At 39.6% G+C, this 21,932-nt stretch overlaps 1 protein-coding gene across 1 annotated transcript in view; it reads left to right on the top strand.

The window, feature by feature from the left end:
• Positions 1–20,787, top strand: part of LOC124630933 (titin) — a 29,827-nt gene extending 9,040 nt beyond the window's left edge. The window contains exons 2-7 of the mRNA XM_047164975.1: positions 5,838–5,917; positions 9,054–9,095; positions 9,458–9,664; positions 9,804–10,076; positions 10,247–18,989; positions 19,307–20,787. Coding sequence (XP_047020931.1) covers positions 5,851–5,917; positions 9,054–9,095; positions 9,458–9,664; positions 9,804–10,076; positions 10,247–18,989; positions 19,307–19,412 — 9,438 coding nt within the window. The 5' untranslated portion in view covers positions 5,838–5,850 and the 3' untranslated portion in view covers positions 19,413–20,787. The remainder of the gene's footprint in view (positions 1–5,837; positions 5,918–9,053; positions 9,096–9,457; positions 9,665–9,803; positions 10,077–10,246; positions 18,990–19,306) is intronic.
• The last annotated feature ends 1,145 nt before the right edge of the window (positions 20,788–21,932 follow it).

Genomic DNA, 21,932 nt, shown 5'->3' with positions numbered 1-21,932 from the left:
CTAAACGATGACCACGATTCCCGTGTAATATGATAATGCGATGTATAAATATTTCATGTCTAGGGCTCTTTATTATCGTTTTTGCGCAATAACCAGTTCTCTACAATGCAGTTCCACGGCGAAAACAGAGGCTCTATATGTAGTTGTTATTGTTGTTTTTGTAGCCACCTCCGTGACCATTAGATACTACGAGTTTGTTGAACTATAGATATCTCTGGCATGTCATATAATGCCTATCGGTATCCTATTAAATAGTTACTATTGATTGTCTGTATCGACTCGTTCGTAAAGAACCTGTCAAGGATTTCTTAAAAATTATGTTTGAAGCCGTAAAGCAGTTAACGGGGAAATATCTAAAGACTGTAAACCGTACTACGTGCCTTTGCTCACTCGTTTAAAGCTAAACTGTGAGGTTCGTTTGTAAGTACTTGCCATTCATTCCTTACATAGAGATATGGCCGGTAATGACTGGCCGGTCGGTCAGCTATCGGCCAGACGCTCGTAAACAGTGTTCGACACGAAGCATTCGAACATGGCTGCGAATACAAGTCAATAGACATCATGCCGAGGGCGCTCACTTCCTGGTCCGAGTGCCTAACTGTTATGTCCCACACGGCCATAGAGCCCACACGGCCGTAGTGCCCACACACCCCGGGCCGCGATGTCGTAAAGCTTTAGCTGAATTTAATTATATCTGCACATAAAAAGGATACGGAACTCAAAGGTCACTGATTTAGTGGGCAATGAGACACACATGGTTTCCTCGTACGTGTTAGGGGTGCAGAGCGGCACGGGTCAGCGGTCGCCCTAATAGCTTGTGTCAGAGAGCGGGCCACAGGGCGGCGGCGGGCGAAGTGCGAGGGCGGCCGGCCGCCTCAGGACGAGGGTGCATCACGTCACATCGTCACTCACATCACTAAGATGTACGAAATCTTAACTCGTCTTAAAATATCATCTACCATTATAACTATACCTAATAACTACAAAAACGGAGAAAACAAATTATAAAAAAATGTTGAAAGAGAGCTTTTCCCGCAAGTCTTTTTATCATTTGCAATAGTGGTGTAAAAACGCTCTGCCTATACCTATATAATTAATAAAAAACACAATGTACGAGTATATAGTTCAGCGTGAGAGGTGTCAGTAAACGGCAACCTGGAACATAGCTGGCTGGAGTTATAGCTAAGTAAGCAACAAGCGACGTGCGGGGGCAACGCTCATCGTGTGAGCGACGCGCCCGCGGACCAACAATCGCGAATTCAAGCTATGCCTAGCAACAGCCACTCACACTAACGGTGGCTTTCTTCGAGCACACAGACATACAATGTACTTAAGACTTTTGAGCTTTGATGCTCTTTGTCACATTAAAAGTGAGCTTTACTCGTAAAATTAATCTGATGAACACATTTTGCGGGTTTTACGTCGTGGCATAATTGGAAAGTATCTTGAATGCGTTTGAAATAATAATGAGAACAAAATCACGTTAATAGATGGATATTTTGTGTAGATCGAATCGAAATCACGGAATAGCATAGAAATAAGATAATTCGTAAGAACGCCTGAGTGGAATGTTAACGCGGAGTGTAACGGTGACGGAGACGTCTACAGCGGATTTACCTAAATTATTCGGACTACGTTAGCGATGAATGCGTGCCTCCGTGCACGATCCCATATTCTATTAAAATAGCTTTCCCTCGATCCTTGCTCACAGATTGCACGATGTTTTTGATTTTCAAAATATTCTGTCATGAGACGATACGCGTAGTATAAGTTTGGAATCGCCTTTACGTAGCTACGTACGTGTTTGTGTGTGTGTAAATCTCTCAATATCTGAAACATGAACTCCTGTTCTAAATTCGGAGTATTTTAGCAAATACTACACTTTTAAATAATTAAAGATATTTATTGCCTTAAATTAAACAGAAAGCAAAAATGCAAGCCCGTTAACTATCCAATATTTTCAGAAGTCTATTCGGGTTATTGTACAAAAATAATATTTATTTAAAAAACCGTTCTTAGCGTTTACTTATTTCATATTCCAAATAAAGCGCTGTTATTTCTTGATGAAGTGATCTAGATAGCTTATATTTGTATAAGTATATGTCAAGGCACAAAATTTGCGCGGGTCAACGAACCGCGAGTACCTCATGAAGGAAACTAATATTTGCTATCTTCCTACCCGTTCCCTTGAGGCACACAAACCCTGCCACGTTGAGTTACTTCCACTACACTGTGCTTCTCCTTTTGTGCACTGGAGAGGTCGATCCCGTCCTTTTCTGATTATTATTATCTGCTCGGTGCCGGTAAAATACGAGAATTAATCGATATACATGTTTGATATAAGCGTTAGGCCATTACACACGGTATGGTACGCGACCAGCTACTTAGTATGGACATGCCTGCCTGCGTCTGCCGTTAATCGACCGCTACACTTCAGTGACAATTATCGCCTAATAACAACGCAGTGTCGCCTTGTAGCCGAATCTAATAACGTCGCACCGTCGCCGTGAACACGACTTCTATGCTAATCACTTGTAATTTACGACGACCGATAATCGCGACACGCGTACGTGAGCGCATTGTGCGAACGGCGCGCGCGTATTGGATAACTGAGTGCTTCGCGAATATGTAGCTGCGCTTGCGAACGTACGCCTGTGAGAACGTCCTGTGTGAACTTACAAATCGATACAGCTATTCTACAATATAATTCTACATGCAGTGCTTTTAGATTGCTATCTAAACTGAGAATATAAAAGTGGTATGCGCACAGCATTCGCGGAGGAGGCGGGTGCCCCGTGACTCTGTGCCCTCCTGCCGAGTGACCCGCCGGTCATCGCGTCTCACATCTAGTACGCTGCCTCGCGCTATACTATCCGGGTCTAGCTAACTACTTTTATGGATAAATATTTATACGTACATAAATTATCACAGACGTTAAACTAGCCAACATTAAGAACTACCAATATTCGCTATGTATAGCTAGATATAGACGATAGTGGGTGCTATAAATAATAAAGTAATGGGAACCTTTGAAAATGTAGAGGCAGTGACATCTATCGCATACAATATATTAAGCTTCTGGTAATAACTGTCCCGATTGCAGTCGAACAGATACATAGGGTAATATATTCTAATGCAGTCTTGATGTTTGGTCGGACTGTCTGAATCCAATAATAAAATAACAAAATTACTATGACAATAAGCGTTTTCGAGTTCAAATAATAATGTAAAAGATTCCCGATCTCGAAGCAGTCGTTCAATGTTCAAGAAATTGGTGTCAATGCTCGCTGCGGTTGCAGTGTTCCGAAATTATGTGTTGTGCAACATCGCAACGCGGACATGCCACTGCGCGCCCAAGAGCCGCACGCCCAATACGCCCTTCTGATCCGATTCAACCACTTTGTTTATTACCCAACAAAACAATAGTGCATGCCCCGTTATGTTTACTATCATTAGCATGTAATTCAATCATTATGATGGGTATAGGTTTTAACATGCTAATTCTAATATGTGTGTTTGTAGTGTCAACAGAGTGACAAGTAGTGTAGATATACTTGATATGCTACAGATTGCGTAGCACCTCGTAGCTCCCCGAGCGTTGCGTAGAAGAGCTTTTGATGAATTACGTCGTCCCCACTCGTCTCATGCGCTACAGTTATGAGTTCATGATAACAATTAAATGCGCCACATATTTTGTGGCTTTCCAACTGAGTGCATTTCAAATTCAGGTTTATTTTAATCGGATTAACTGTTACTTTTGACGTCATACCGCTGGAAAAAACGGTATGCCAAATTATGCTTGAGAAGTAGGTTCCTATTGTGTACGATGAAAGAATTGGAGCTCCTCGGCACGAATATTCGTAAACATAACATTAGCTCTGAGTTAATTATATCGGTACTCGCATACATTACACGATAATGATCGTAACAGACACATGACACTGTGTCGCTGTTTACGAGACCAAATAGAAAAACTGACGAAAAAATATATGAACACGACAATGTGAATGGCACTCCACGTCCGGAACACGTGGTATTTTAGTAAAGCAAATAAATAGATAGTGGTTCTCCGCACCCTCACCCTCTCGACGGAGCTGCGGAGGTGACTTGCATAGAGTGTCTAGACGGAGGGACCCCTACAATAACGATATAGATTATATCTATGGATATTTGCGCACCTTCTACTGAGAGGGTACTCTATAATTTGACGGAAATAAAAATCGTGTAAATAAATTCTAAGGAAAAACGCAATGATACTCCTAGACAAAGATTAAAAAGAGATAGCTATCTAGTAAGGAGTAGGTACGTAATCATAATACTCATTGTAGCCGAGTCGGTATAGGTGCGCTACACTTATGAGAAGAAAAAATAGAGAAAGCTCCCTAACTAGAGCCGAGGGAGGCTGTTGAAAAATGCGTGTAAAGTGTACGTGGTACTTAATGAGTAGGTACGATGTATGTATGAGTAGTTACGTGTGCAGAAGCCGGGCGCGGATGCGTTCCCACGGTAACGCTCGCCTTGCGCCACGGACCCTGGACTTACAATAATTTGCTACACACCTATTGATTTATTCAGTTATCGATCTTAAATTGAAATATCCACACATCTGTTTTACGGTTTTTTCAACAGAACTAAAATGAACTTTTCTATTCGATTGTCGTTCTTCTATAGGAAATATGTATGTTTGTTATATGATTATTATAACCGTAACATTTCACACTAACCAAGGCCAATAATTCAAGGTTGCGGTAAATATTAAATTACACAACAATATATGTAGGTATTGCTAGGATTTTTTCGCGCAAAGTAAGGTTTACGAACTGGTTCAGTGTGTGTAACCGCTGTGACCGTTCTTCCAGATGTCAGAAGGAACATATTTAATATTCATAGCGGTTTCTGGAAAATATGTTCCCACATGCATCGTATTTCATTGAAAATCCTTTAAAACTGCCCACTGCTAACATTGTTTTGAATTGCCGTCGTTGCAGCCACTCTGAATGGACAGTTAAAGTTCCCATTCACTCACAGCTAAATGGGCACATTTTTGTGCGAACCTCACGTTTCCGCGTTCCTTGCCTTGGCTCTGGGCTAAAATGTACCGTTCTAAAATACTAAGTAGAATTCTTAATTACCGTTTTATACGATCGTCATTACTACCTTAGATAAGATACAGCGGGTATGTAGGTCAAAGCTGACACTGGCCGTTGGAATAATTGTTATGTATACTAGGTATATAGCAAGCGCGACTAACTTGAATAGGGACTTTGCGAGAAATAAAGGGAAAAGAAGTCTGTACATTATGTAGGCAGTGCTAGAACTTACACAATGATCCCTGATGCCAACATTACTGCCACTCGGGCACGCGTCGCTTCGCGTACAAGAAAATACAAAGACTCTTGTAGCCTCTTTCATAGCTGTCATTATTTCATAATGTTGCAAGTAAATTATAAGAATAATCTATCTAACCTAATCAAAAGAAAACCTTTAGCAAAAATCAAAAGCTAAAAACCCGTAATGATTTTCATACGTGATCGGTGTTATGGAAATAAAGTAATTGTTTTTTTCCGCGTCATTAGGCGACTTTGCTTCGGCCGTTATCGTATTCTTTTACGGAATAGAATTATTTTAACTATGGGAAGATCTTTTTTTACCTCTTTTATTTATTTTTAAATTCTTGCTTTTAGCAGTTTGTATAGATACTTGAAAATAAGTATATAATTTGGCGTGTCACCATCAGAGGGTGGATTTCGAGTTTTTGTGAAAATATGGCAAAATTGTGAATAGAAAACGACAATAAACATGCAGACAGTAATTGATATATTTGTTGTTTGTTACAGAGGACGGGGTCAGATGGATCGGCGGCGCGCGGCGGGAGCGCTGCTAGCGCTGGCCGCGTGCATCGCGTGCTCGGCTGCGGGTGAGTGTCTCTTCCTTCCCACCAGTCCTGGATTTATGAAAAGACCTTATAGGCCGCGGCCTAGGGGCGGCAGATTTCAGAACATAAAAGTTAAAAAAGGACCCTTTGACCGAATTTACTACAAATATGGAAAATTATTAATTGTAAGGACATGGAGCAGCGGAAATAAAGTAGGCAACACTCACTAAAAATATAAATCCGGCACTGCCTCCCACACTTCCACTAGCAAGGGTTGACGTTTCCGTGGGGCTGCTCTCATTGTGTTACCCCGTTGTCTTGCTACAACAAAGCTTCTCAGCGCAGATGAACTTCAACTTCAATCCTTTATTACGAATGTCCCTAAAACTTTTTTAATTGTTATGGATAAAAGCTTGACATTCACTCAAGCAATATTAGAAATGAAAGTGAAAACGTAACTAACAAAAATGTTTATGTTTTAATGTCGCCTTTTCAATTTAGCATGGAAAAAAATAAAATTGATGAAAATGGTATTTAAGTGTAGACGTTCTGACAAAGAGCTTAATTAGTCAGGTAATTGGCACTGTAAACAGTGATTGGATGAGCACACTTATCTACATACTATCATTATGCAATCCGCGACTTTATTTAGTCTTCCTTTCTTCTTATTCATTAATATGTATGTATTTATAGTACACTCAGCTATTTATACCTGTCTGTAAACATATGAATTGCAAATACACATACATAATATTGAGTGCTGAATTTCTGATTATGACAATGTATATTACTAGGAATAAATTCTAACAGGTAATATGTTAATGCAATGGCAATGTTACACTAATTCTTATTTATTAAATTTTGAAGTTGCTGCCAAACTAGTAACTACCGTTGCGTCGTCTGCGTAACAGTATGTCGTGAGAAATGTGCGCGTGATACAGCATCACTTCCTCTGCTTCTAACGAGTTTCGTCTTCCATTATACCTACTTTTCTAAAATTAAACGAGTTCAAAAGTATGTCCTTTTAGATAGATCTGACGTCGAGTACAGTCTGTATATAAAAACTTGTGTTCAAGCTTCACCAAATAATTTATTCAAAGCCCACAAATCATTCAACGATGAAAGTGCAATATTCTGTATCTTTTATTGACTTTATTTCGAGCTATGGCATTTTGCGAGATTTGAAGCATTCGGCATATCGGGTAATGGATTGGCTGAAGGCTGCGATGGCGGCAGCTGGGCGCTCCCGCAGGAAGGCCGCGCTCGTGACGGTATCTCCCCGTACCCGCAACTAACAGTACAAAGGGTCTGTGCGTGTCTGTTTCGCGATGCATGTTATTAGATGAGGCTATTTTGGTCCGCGCAGATTTAGTATCCGCAGCACGGTTCCTTCAAAGAATTCGTATTGAATTTATGTTATACATAGGAAGTATATTTAAATGCGGCCTACAATGTTTAGGTCTACCCGTGTGAACTTCATCACGCATGGCGACCACGCCGACATTCATTCATTGAAACAACAATCCATATTAATGTAGTGCAAATTTTAAATTCATGCTGGCTCCTCATTTCGATTGCCTCGACCCGTGTTCCTAAGCGCACGATTTTGCATTAAGTAGTTTTTTGTTCATGCAAAGCCATTTATAACGTCACACTTATACGTAAAAGCGATTCATTAGGTATCATGAGAATTAGAAATGCTACGTCACGTACTTGAAAACTCGGGTATGATTCGGTACTTATTATTCAGTCAAGCAGCTTGGAATTTGGACATTTCGTCGCGCACCGACACCTACTCTCGCTACGTGGGAGTAACCTACTTAGTCCATTTCGTTTAAAGTGTTAGGTCATTTTATTACTAATCTATCAAAAAATATTCAAAACAGGATATTTGACTGGTTCGTTATGACTGTTCCGTTGTTTTTACGGTCAATTTCGATCGTGAGAGTGGAAATAGAATAATTGAAATCTAAGTTGGCAAAAACTGGATGCTAACGACATTCCTGGCGACCGTTAGGTGGACGATCTGGCTGCGGCGCCACCGCGCACCCGCCATATACAGGCGCGGCGAGAGCGCGGCCTGCGCCCTAACGGTGCCGCCGCCGCACTCCGCTGATAAGCGCGACGCATACTGCATTCGCCGACATCGCCAATTATACGAGATGCCTTCGAACATCTGCATATTTCGGGAAAATATTCAAACATAAACCTTTCCGATTTATTTATCATATTTGCATTAACAAGTTGATTTAAGAAGTTATTAATTAATTTTATCAGTCATAACGTTCAGTCAGTAAGCTCAGGTTACAGGTTAAACGCAGATTTCCATAAATTAATTCCTTCAGGATTCCTTCAGTGGTTTTTCTCAAAAAAATACCGTCTGTAATATAATTGCTGGTTTGGCAGTATCTATATAAAATTTCATCTTTACGTATATTCTATAATGATGAAATACTTACTTCATATCCGTTGCAAGAACTTTACGTAGAGACATTTCCTCTATGCCAATATTATTATTAAGCCCTAGACACAGCCGTCTGAGAAGTCGCACTGACGATGTTAACGACACTCTCCGTTAGTTTAATTACGGCTTTGTCGCCTCGCCGCTGAGCTTCAGTAATTATACGCAGTAAAACGGATATGTAAAACGACTTTAAGACGATGACCGATCACGGGTCTCGAACGATTTGCAGCTAATATCCTGCCCAGCTGTAACGTGCTTAATAAGTCAGTCGTAAAAACAGCAGTAAAACATTCTCAGAACACTTTAATGTCTGTATTGATATTTTTCTCTTAATGGAAGTTGATGCTCGGCGAAATATTATATACTTACATAAAGCCAATCTGCTTGATGCAATTATCTTTTAACCCTATTACGTGATAAAAAGACAGAAGTAGAATATTCGGCGGGTCACGTGATCTTGGAATATTCTATTACATGGGTTCACTGTATAACATTGAAAACTATTCGAAGAAAATATATAATACAGCAACATGGAAGCGGAACATATTTGACACGAGTCACTTTACCGCAAAATCCGATAAGAAAATTACGAGAAACTGAAAAATTCAATTAACGTTGTGTAGCATTGATGAAACGAAATAATTAAGAATAACAATTTTATTTTTATATTAATCATCAGCAGAATGAAAATTGACAAGTTTTTTTTGCTTTCAGCTCCTACAGCAAGTAATCACACAGCTTTAGATTTGTATGAAGGTAAGTTTATTTTATGACATTCAACTAATATTATCAATTGTCATAATAAGTATTTGACATCAAGTATCTTTTGTTTTACGTATCTCAAAGTCAGGAAGGAATAGGATGATATTTGTAGTATTTTTACAAAAAATTGTTTGCTCTTTGTTATTAATATAGACATAACGTATCTGACTGTACTCCAAATATGTTTCTTTTTTACTTTAACTAACCGTTTTGAAAATGATGTTGCTCAGATCTAGTTTTGTTTTTTTTCTTACATAACACTTACTTACAATATACAATATTGTATTATGTAAGTAATATATTAACGCTATCCTTAATACCCCAACTTTAAAACATTTCTTACGATATAATTCCAGGCGCTCCAGAGGGTTGTTACTACAACTTCCAGCACTATGGCGAAGGAGACCGAATTATGACCAACGAACCTTGCCTGAACTGTACCTGTCACAACCGAATGCTGATGTGCTACTTGAGGGTTTGTCCTTTCACCAAGGCAATCGGTCAAGACTGCACCGTCGAAAAGCGCGCGGACCAGTGTTGTCCTATCGTTACATGTCCCGATGGTAAGTTTGGAAGTCATAGTCATTTATATAGCAAATGTATCATATTTAAGAAAGATAAAGCCTTAAAAATATTTCAAACGCTAAACAATAACAAAGTCTTACCAAACCATGGACATATTCTAATACTTGAACCAAACAGTTCCAGTTGACCTACTCACGTCTACATCAACCACGTCTCCAGCTGAATATGGAGCAACTGGACTCGGAAAACTGGACAAATACGGTTGCAGCATCAGCGGAAAATATTTCCCCGAAGGATCTAAAGTACCCCCGACACCGAACAAACCTTGCGAACATTGCTACTGTATTCGAAATATGACGACTTGCGTTATGCAAGAATGTACTCTGCATGTGGATGGTTGTACGCCTATTTACCATAAAGATGTCTGCTGCCCTGTGCGTTATTCTTGTGGTAAGTTTTTTTTTTAACTATTTTGTTAACCAAACCAAATCTTGTATATGCCTTTAGTGTTCAAAATACCAAAAAATTACTAACACTTATGGTAAATGAATTTCATAAATCTCGTTTTCATTAGGATCTTCAGCATTGTACAATTTTAACCTAAAGTTTGCCATTTCCAGATCATCCCGAAGACGAAGTTCCTCTTTTGGACGATATGTCAACCACCGTGAGACCAACCCCAGGATTTTTACTCACAACAACAACTATGGCACCAGTGACACAGATGACACAGGATTGTGTACACGACGATCAAGTATTTGCAGATGGTGCTTTAATAAAAACTGAAAAAGCATGCGAACATTGTTACTGCATGAAGGGAGATATAGTATGTGTTGTGCAAGAATGTGGTGCACCAATGGAAAATGAAGGCAAAAACTGTACCTCACTGCCTCCTCGTGAAGGTCAATGTTGTCCAGATACGTATATTTGCGATGGCGACGAACTACCGTCGGATCTTCCAACTGAATCTGCAACAGATACGATTGTAGACAAGCCAACAACATTGTCGCCTCCTAGGAGAACAAATGACGAAGGTAGTGGATACAGGAATGAACCTGACGAAGTAACGTATACTGAAATGCCAGTAACCGAATCCGAAGTGGAAGGAAGTGGTGATGACCAAGAAACATCAAAACCACTAGACCCTAATGACATGATACCAGGTCCGGAGGATGGTGAGCAGTACATATATGTTACAACGAAAGCGCCAACTTATGAAGAACATGAACTGACCACAGCAGAAATTGATAGAAACGTAACTCCAGCATCCGGCGAACAAACTGAGCAACCCCACATTCATCCTTCATCGACAATAACCCCTGTCGGTGAAGAATCGGACAAACTTACCACTTCCAGTAGTGGATTAACAGAAGAAGATGTTTCGGAACCACATAAATATGCTTCGACTACATCGGCTCCCGAAACCTTCGAAAGCATTACAACTGAGCTTGGAGAATCATTGAATACAGTTCCTGATGAAACTGCTGAACCACAGGTCACCAAAGCTCAAGATTACGCACCAGGTACAACTTCTGCTCCCACTAGTGTAGAAAGCGAAAGCCTATCGCCCGTGGAAGGTGGAGATGATAAACCAAGCACACCAGAAGAAGAGAAAGATGTTACCGCGACCACACTTTTAGAATCTACTAAACCAGAATACAGCACTCCCAGCTCTGGCATTTCGGATGACACTGAGAAAGAAATTTCTACTTCGATAGACATTTCAAACGTTACTCCTGAAGTTATGACTGAATATTCTGAATCAGATATATCAGGAACGACGGTTTCTTCTGGACAAGAAATCGAAAAAGAAAGCGTGCCTGTGGGAGACAAAGAATTTAAACCTGAATTAACTACAAGTAATCCTTTAGAAGATGAAAAATCAACTACAGAAGTAGATCATGCACAGAACACTGTCGCTGTCTCTGAAGAAGAAACTCCTTATCCTCACTTACATCTACAAACGACGACAATTGCACCCACCATAGAAGAAGAAGTTACGACGGTTAGCATTGAAAAAGATATTGTTACTGATAAAGATCTAAGTGAAAATGTTATCATACCACACGAATCTGTAACAACAGCGTCGCCGAATATGGAAGAGACAGAACCTGATAGAGGAATGAATACTATTCCAAGTGAGACAAACGAAGAAAGTAGTTCTGAATCATCTTTAGCACAAAGAACTACAACTTCTCTTGAGACTAAAGAAACTGAAGGAACACATTCTCAAGACTTGGAGATTAAATCAACAACTTCAGCGGAAATAGCAACATTATCACCAGAAAGCATGACTACTAAAGTTGATCAATCCACTATCACTACTGAACCATCTTTCAGAAAAGAAGACGATATTACAGTTTCTACAGAAAAACCGAAAGAAACCGAACAAACGACAGTTAAGTCAGAATTTGTAGATGAAGGACTCATTCCTACTTCGTCACATGATGAGAAGACTGATACTAGTTCTAAGGCACCATCAATAGAGGAAGAGTTCACCACTTCCATACCTGAATATGTAACCGAAATTTCAGACACCACTGGTTTGAAAGAAACGACAGTACCAACTCAAGACTCAATTGTAACTGTCAAGGAGTCTGAGTCCTCACATGAACAAGATGGTGATTTGCCTTCTAGTACTGAAAAATTGATGGAAGTCACTCCATTCCATGAAGAAAATGTAGACATTCAAGAAGAGCCTAGTCGAATTCCTGGGGAAGGTGACTGTCTTCTGAACGGTATAACATATAGGAATAATTCAGTAGTCCCAAGCACAAACAATTGTCACACAGGTTGCAGATGTGCCAGTAGCATTATAAAGTGTGACCCAATTATATGCAGCCCACCGCCTGACTATATGGATAACTGCCAATCTATATACGACTCTCCTGATTCATGCTGCCCCACTTATGTGTGTGATCATCCAAGAGAAACAGTACCTCCTCAATCAGATAACCAGATGTCGGGAACTGAACCCCCTATGCCTTCTCCAACTATTGAATGTCGCGGTGACCAGTGTGAAATAAGTCAACCAACAAAACAACCCATAGAACAGTTCGATTTGAAGCCTACTTCTAAACCTGAAATCGAATGTGGATCAGAGGGATGTAGTGATGGTACCCATAAACCAGACTCGGGACATACTTCTGGAGAACAGAGCGAGAAATGTCCAGGCGGTAAATGCGAAGTCCAAGGTTGTACAAATGGTGAATGTGACCTTCCACAAACTGAGGGCCAAGTGTCTCCTGCTAAGCCTTGCGAAGGTGAACATTGTGAGAAGATTGATGAAGTCATATCTGAATCACCCCAATTATGTAAAAATGAAGAAGACTGCAGACCTTTGGAAATTCCTGTAGTTTCGGGCGCACCCTGTCAAGGAGAATCATGTGAAAAAGTTGATTCCCATGCTGTTGCATCGCCCAGTGAGAAACCATATTTATGTAAAGACAATGATGACTGTAAAACTCAGGATATTCCTGATTCTGATTGTTCTGGAGACGAACCTTGTAGAAGGAAAGAAACAACAACAACTGACGAAAAAATACCTAGTACTTGCGAAGGTACTGATTGCGTACATGAACAGGTAACTACCGTCTTCGAGAGTGTTGATACTTCAAGTACCGAATTACCTAAAATAGATCAAACGCCTTCCAAAGAAATCACAGAAATGCCAGGATCAGCCGATGAGGAAAAAGTAACGGAAATTCCCGATAGCCCTATTAACAAGCCCAAAGATGAAAAGGTTCCTATGGAAGAAACCGACAACTACACAACTGAAAGTCAAACTGGTGAAGGCATGACAGTCAGTGAAAAGGAAAAACCAGTCCATAAGGATGATGCTACCGATAAGCCTTCAACACCCGAAGATGTCGAAACAGAGTCACCTGCAATCTCCGACGAAACTGATAAAAATAAACCTTCTGATGAAGCTGAAATCACAACCAAACCAGCAACGGAAAGTCTTGATGTAATTGAACCAGGAACAACTGAGTCTGCCATTGCACACGAGAAAGATGAAGAACCTGTTATAATGGACAGCGGAACGGAAAAACCTGCCTTGCCTAGTGATGATGGTGAAAAGGAACCCGTAATTAATGACACGGATGCCACTCCCGAACCTACTATGGTAGAACAAGGCACAGAATCACCTACAGTTGCTACTGAGGTAGATACAGATAAAATTGCCACAGTCGATGTAGATTTCACAGAAAAACCTTTTATCACGGAGTACTACCCAGACGCTAAAGGTGAAACAACTATCACACCATCTGTCGTAGAAGAAGAAAGTAGTTCTAAGCCAGCAACTGGAGAAAGAACTACTGATGCTCCTGCAATTGTTGACCAAGAAAGCACCAGTGAACCCGTTTTAGTGGTAGACACGGATAAACCTTCATTCGTTGATTCAAATTACAAAGAAAAGCCTGACATCATTGACACAGATAGTACGAAAAAACCTTCTGAAGCAGATGAAGGTACGGATAAACCAATCACGGATGAAGATCAAAATAAACCTGCAACCGTTATCACAGAGGAAACTTATGTAGAAGCTACAGATAAGCCTGCTTATAGTCCTGATGTTACAAAAGAAGAAAGTACTGTTAAACCTTTATCTACTGATGAGCAAGAAACTGCAATAGACTCTGAAAAGGAAATAACGGAACAACCCACACTCACAACAGAAACAGATACCAAGATTCCCGAAGTTGTTGATAAAGAGAGTGATAAAGAACCACCTATTCGTAGCGGCGACGACAAAGATACTGATGAAGGGGTAGAAAAACCAACTCCAACTGAAGATGAAAAAATGAAACCCGAAGTGGTCGGACAAGAGGAAACTGAGAAACCTAGCACTGTTCATGAAGGTGGTGAAGATAAACCATCACAGGAGAACGATGGACAAAAAGAAACTACTGAAATCGGACAGGATAACACTGAAAAGCCTATTTTAGTAGATGTGGTAGAACCAGAAAAACCTCTTGAAGTTGAAGATGGACACAAAGAGAAACCTGATGTAGTTTTGAAGGATAAAACGGAGAGTCCTTATGGCAATGAGGAAAAGAGCTCAGAAATGCCACAAACATCCGTCGATGAAGGTACTGAAGAACCAATTACTGTCGAGAAGGACACAGAGAGGCCTACATTTGCTGATAATGATGACAAACAAAAGCCTACTTTGGCCCCTGAAGATGAGAAAGATACTTCTGGCATCATAGAACCTGACATGAAAGAGAAACCGGCCATTGAAAAAGAAAGCACAGAACTTCCTGCTACCGTCACAGAAGCAGAAGTAGAAACAGAAACAGAGAAACTTAATTTACGGGAAGACGATTTTGAAAAACCTACCACTATTAACACCTCAATAAAACCATCCCTTCCCGACGAAGAAAGTACTTTAATACCAGATGTCTTAGAAGATAAAAATACTGTTAAGCCTACCATATTTGATGAAGGCACAGAGGAACCTACTATTTCAATAAAGGAAGATACTACAGAAGGTGGAGACATAGAAAATGAAACCACAGAGTTACCATCAACAAGTGAGGAAGTAGATACCAAGAAACCTATGATAATTGACGAGGACGCTGAATTAAAACCTGGTACAACAGTGGACATAAGCACAGAAGAACCTATTACCGATGAAAAAACCACTTATAAACCTTCTATCACCAAGGAGGAAGACATGATTAAACCAACTGTCTCTGAAGGAACTCAACTTGATAAAGAAAGTAGTGATAAACCATATGTTCCCCAAGAAGAAACCACAGCTACGCCCACAGTCACTAAAGAGGCAGCCACTGACAAGCCTGTTTTAATTGATGAAGAAGGAAATGTTAAACCAGTTGATGAGGAACAGACTGAACATCCTGACTTAGTTAAAGAAACGCAAGATAAACCTAAAGACGAGGATAAGCCAGCGATAATTGATGAGGAAGTAACGGATAGACCTGCAGTTAATGAAGGACAGACTACGGAAAGCATATACGGAGAAGAAGGATCTGGCTCTGAAGCGCCGATCATACCTCAGACATCGGAACCCAACAAAGAGGAGGAGGCGATTCATGAAATTGAAAAATCAACTAAGACTCCTAGCTATGATACACAAACCACTCTAATTGGAGATAAGGAGCATGAACTGTCTACTGATTCAAATATTATTGGTACTGAAGCTCCCGAGAAGAAAGTAACACAATATGAAGATAATGAGACTAATGAGCCAACTGACAAACTGACGAGTTCAGATCATTCGCTCGGAAGCGCAACAGAAACACCTCTGTCAGAACAAGAACTTACAACTAAAGCGTTCAACGTACCTGAGCAAGAAAAAGTAACTATCAATGATCAGGGCACTGAAGGTACAACTCATAAATATGATATCATAGACACTAAAGGAGACGAAGCTAGTACAACAAGGAAAGATTTAATTGAAGACGAAGTCTCATCGAGCACTAAAGATCCACAATTATATGAAACACCCGTATCTGTAGAAAAAACTACTGAAACTGCACCAATTATTGAAGATGCAAGTGTAGCTACTGAAATGGCAGGTATTGAATCTCCAACTACTTCACCTCCAGATGATGTGCAACCGGAAAAGCCTAAACAGCCATCAACAACTGAAATGGAAGAGGAAAGTACTACAAAATTGTATGACGAAGGAACTGTTAAACCTATTCCAGAATCACATGTTACGGAAACTTCCTCAACTGCTCCTGAGTATAGCACGTCTGCTGAAGTTACAGAAGTGTCTAAAGTAAAGGATGAGGATGAGGATAAGGATAAGACGGAACCAGAGTTGCCTGAAGAGCACAGCATGAAACCAGAGAGGTTTTCAACTCAATTACCAATTGAGAGCATAAAAACAGATTATCCTGAGGTACACAGTTCCGAAAAAGACACAACAACAGATTCACCATTAAGTTCTGTTACTGAACCTGAGAGAAGATACACAGAGGTTGAGGACCCATCAGTCACAGGACCTAAAGAAATTACAACTGGTTATCCTGAACACGCAACGGAGCCTCAAGTTTCTTCCGTAACTGAAAAAATTCATGAAAGCACAGATATTGATGAAGTAAGCTCAGAAAAACCATTATCAACCGATAGTGATGGATCAGAAGAACCTGAAAAGATTACAGAATCAGAAAAACCTGCCACAGAGACACCTGAAATGGGTCACCATACATCAGAAATTGATATAAAGAAACCTCTCGATGAATTTGAATCACTAACGACAGAAATACCTACAGCCATAGTTACGGAAACTCAAGACATATCCAATATCTCCCCCGAAAAGGACGTTACTATTTCCGAAGAAAAGACTACAGTAACGACAGACATATCCGATCACACAGAGAAAGAAACAATCCCAGTAGAAGAATACACAGAAAAACAGGAATCAAGCTCTGAAGTACCTCATCGCCATACTACAGAAGCTCAAGAAATAGAATCCTATACAACCGAGTCATCCGAAACTAGTGCTCCGGAAACCAGCACACAATCAGAAAAACATGTAACTACAGAGACCTTAGCTAAAGCAACAGATGTTCCAAATGTATCTGAAAAAGAAGAGGTGACTGTAACAGAAGAGCCAGAAGTCATAAATACTGAACCACAAGATTTAGACAAAAAGGAACAAGTAATTACAGAAAAACAAGAACAACCAACTGAATTACCAACGCCAATAGAAGATGAACGAACTGAGGCCTCCGATGGTAAAGTAACAACCGATGTTCCACTATCACTTGTAACTGAACACAAAGATAGCCTTGGGGAACCAACGACAGAATCAAACCTACCAAAAGAGCAGTCTTCTAAACAACCAGATTTATTAACGACACAATCTGAAGAATTACATAAGGAACCAGAACATTATGATGGTCAGAAAGAAATCAAAACCGAAAGGCCCGTTGAAGTAACAGAATCTGTAGAAGTGACTACAAAAATACAAGAGGACCGAATAACTGAAGTGTCTCAAGAAGCCCTTCCTGAAGCTCAAGATACTAAAACAACATTGCGAGAATCCCATCCTGTTACAGAAGGAATAACTAAAATTGAAGGCACTAAACCTACAGAACCGACATTCGCTCAGACTGGATTCTCGGAGACAACACCATATTTGATTGAATTAGAAGAGCACACTCATAAAATCCAAGAAGAAATCACAACAGTTTCACAAACAGAAGACCATACGGACAAGCCAGTAGAAGAAAGTTCATCATCGTCACCTAGTGAAGAAGATATTCCAACATCACCGTCACCCTCAGAAGACGATACTCCTGAGGTTGAAAAGCAACCTTCAACTGTGCTACCTTTGGAAGAAAAATACACCACTGTAGCAGATGTAGTAACTGAACAAGATCTTATAACGCGAATTTCTGACGAAGGATTCGAAACCGCGACCAAACCCGCTGACACTACTACTAAGGCGAGTGAAGAAGTTTCTCCTGTAGACATCTCTGAAAAGGTTCCGGATTCAATACCTGTGAAAGAGACTACTCTAGGTGAAACCGACAATGAAAGCCATACTACGGCAGTAGAGACAGAATCTACATCTGCACCTGTTCAAGTAAGTGAAGAATCCACACCAACTGCTGTCACGGAGTCTAGCAAAGAACCGGTTTCTGAATCAGACATTGCTGTAGCAACTGAAAAGGAAATTATTTCCACCGAAAAACCAGAGCATCCAATTGTGTCACACGAAACAACTACCTCAGAAGAAGAATTTATATTCTCTACAAGTAAAGCAACAACTGAACGACAAGAAGAAGATGTTATTACTCCTGCGTCCGTTGACAAGTTCGAGAAACCCTCAGAAAAACCCAGTCAGGCCACTGACATTCCTCCTTCAAGTACCACCACTGAAATTTCGAAACCAAGTGCTGCAGATTTGCAACCTACCGATGAGATACCAGTGCCAGACGAGTTCCCACCTAGTGGAACAAGCGGCTATGGTGAGCCTGACTATGTTGAAGAAGATCAAGCATTTGGACCAGGAACTTGCCGGTACGGAGGAAAAGTTTATGTTTCCGCTCAACAGATCCCGAGGGATGATCCATGTGACTTCTGCTTCTGCTTCAGAAGTGACATTATCTGTTTACAACAGAGTTGCCCCCCTCCAATTCATGGGTGTCACGAAGAACCCATTCAAGGCTTCTGCTGTCCGCGATATGAGTGTCCAGTATCCATGGCAACCACAGTGAATGTTACAACAACTACCACAACTACAACGACGACGCTGCCCCCACACTTCCCGACACACTCGTACAAAGGTGCGGCACATAGGAGAGGTTGTCAAATAAAAGGACATACATACAAAGTAGGAGAAGTAGTACGCTCGTCGTCAGGACCATGTTTACATTGCACGTAAGTTTCATTTACAATCAGTTTTCTTTTTAATAATCTGAATAACAATTCAGCAAGAGGCAAGTAGTTAATAGTGCACATAATCAACTATTTTTTGTTTCTCAAGTCGGACATCCTGAATTGCCTTATTCTGTACGAGCTTCATCAGTAATAGACCCGAATTTCACAATAAAACAGGCGCGATGTCTATTAAATAAAATTCTAACTATTTGTCTTCAAAATTTTATTCAATAAACACATATTCACATAAATAAACACCCAAAAATAATTTATAAGATTAAATGATTTTAACAATAAGTTTTTACTCACTTTTTCAGATGTGGAGGAGACGGTCAGATGAAATGCGATCCCAAGGCGTGCACTCCGGAGCCAATGTTAAGACAAATGATAGCAGCTGCTGTGTCCGCCAAGAGGCGAAGGTGAAGACTTACGAGAGATACCCAAATGTCTCGTACACGCCATCACAAGGATGAAGCGCCTATGTGATAATTAATTCCATCTACTCTTCTTTGCACAAGAATAATGCTCAACTCAAATTATCCCCATGGAGTAGTTTAAGATTTCGTGTCATATGTAGTAATCTATGTTATTGATTTTTTTACTTTTCATAAATGTCGTGGCACGCGCAATTCAATCTATTAAGGAAACAACTTTTCATGACTGTGATTAAAATATTAAATTTTTATGTTAATTTCTGAAACAAAATTTTTTACGAATATTTAGTCTTCAATTTAGGGCTAATTTATTATATTATTTATCTTTTGTAACAAAAATCAGTGCCAAACGATAGTGCTAAGTTGTAAACGACTAGGCCTCGATGATAAAAAGTTCAAAAATATCAAATGTCACACATAAATTAAAATTCGTATTGACCAAAGCGAAGCTAATATTCTCTTAAACAAAGTTCGACCAAGATCAAGCTTCAAGGGTCATTCAGATCGCCGAAATCTTGACCATTTTAAATGTAAACTTAATTGTTTTACCGATGTAAGCTTAGTCAATTTCTTTATTTTTACACGATGCAACTGAATGCGATCTAAACGTATCGTGTAAATATAGAGTAATCTTAAGGATCCCTGATGTTGTAAATGCCTTACTTAATTTGTAATAATTTATATATTTTAGGTGTATAGTACTTAAGCCATGTTTTGAGACCAGTGACTATTATAATTTTAGAAGTAAAAGGCCGTTTACTATAAATGCGAAAAGCGTCGGTCGACGAGTTATCCTTGGCCGATGCTTTTCCTGATTTCACGTCTTACAGAAAGTGACTGTCCTTGTTTTCTTTAATTCGTGGAAGACGCGTGATTTTTACTAGCACTTACTCAGTGATAGTGGCCAATATTTTAATCGTTTTGTAAAATAACTTTACAATATGACGACAAGAAAAACATATTGTAGGATCTTTTATAACTTTTGATATTAAAGTGCTGGTAGGTTTATAAATAAAGCAGATCGAGATGGGTACGAAAGTTTAGTGGACTGTTGCGACCATTTCAGTGCCCGGGTGGTGCTGAACATGTTAGATCGCATTAATTCGTACCAACCTTTATCTGTGCGCAAGTTGTAGTTATATTTCTTCTTATTTATTTAAAGTCGTAGCAATAGAAGTATTGGTCTTAAAGTTTATTGTGAATTGAATATTTCACCGATTTAAAAAAGAAATACATTCAATCACAAAAATTATATCATTAAAATCATATTTTATTTGTTTATGAGGTTTTACCGAGACTAGCGACGATCTAGCTGTCTGTACAACTGTGCGAATGAGTTTTGAATAAAATATTTCAAATGAAAATGATGTTTTCCTGATTTCCACCCTATACAATTCCGTTTCGTATACTTTGTCATACAGCATTGTCTAGAAAGACCCCAGTTTAACCTTTAAGTTTCTGCTTATAGCTCACGGGGTGAGTGAATATCCGAGTTTTTATTTCCAAAACCTTTTTTAGTTTTCGATTTTTAAGGACAGAATGTTTTTTTTTCTACCCCAACATCTAATATAATCATTACGACACTTTAAAGAAAATGCAAATGTTATTTAGAAGGAATACAAATACCCATACAAATGATTCTTACAAATGTATTTTTTTTAACTTAGCAGAAGATATATTTGTCTCTGCATAAATACTATCTAAGGTTCCTTTTCTTCTACGTCAGATAATTATAATAATACGTATCAATTGATAAAAAGTATCTGGCTCGTGTCCCTATATTATTTATTTATTCTTAGCCCTTATTGTCCCACTGCTGGGCAAAGGCCTCCCCATTTTGTCTCCACACCTCTCGATCCTTAGATAGCTCCCACCAGTCAGGGTTGTAGGCGTCCAGATCATCACGCCACCTCTTCTGGGGCCTGCCACGCCTACCGTCATACGCTCCAAAACAGGAATCTTCGATGTGGGCCAAAAAACAGCAAAATTAAAATGGGACTGGGCTGGGCACGTCAGCCGAATGCATCCAGACAGGTGGGCCAATTGTTACTCAGTGGATACCACAGGATGGCCACCGCAGATGTCCATATATTACAAGAAGATAATTACCGACCAACAGAAACAGAAAAGTAGCTCATTACTGAGCAAAATAACCACTCCGCGCGAACGAAGTCGCAAGATGAATGTAGTCAAATATATATGTTATGGACCAAGTGATAAATTGAGCAGTATACATAATGCCCGGTCATTATGAAAAATGCCCAATATGCGAGCGCAATTTGATAATAATTATTCAATTAATCAAATTGACCGGGCACTATACATATTGCCCGTGACCTTTTGGGCAAAGTAATACAAGCAAACTAATAACATATTTATATATTTAATTTTTTATTGTTATTGCCATTTAATTTAAAATAAACTAAATATTAAACCACTTAAATAATCAGCCTCATGATTTGGATTAATTATGAAGGACTTCTGCCTTAAAAATCCACTAGTTTTTGCA

The sequence above is a fragment of the Helicoverpa zea genome, chromosome 6 (genome assembly GCF_022581195.2).
Source record: "Helicoverpa zea isolate HzStark_Cry1AcR chromosome 6, ilHelZeax1.1, whole genome shotgun sequence".
NCBI lineage: Eukaryota > Metazoa > Arthropoda > Insecta > Lepidoptera > Noctuidae > Helicoverpa > Helicoverpa zea.
Note: the sequence above shows the minus strand (reverse complement) of the source record. Positions and strands in the feature narration are given on the sequence as shown.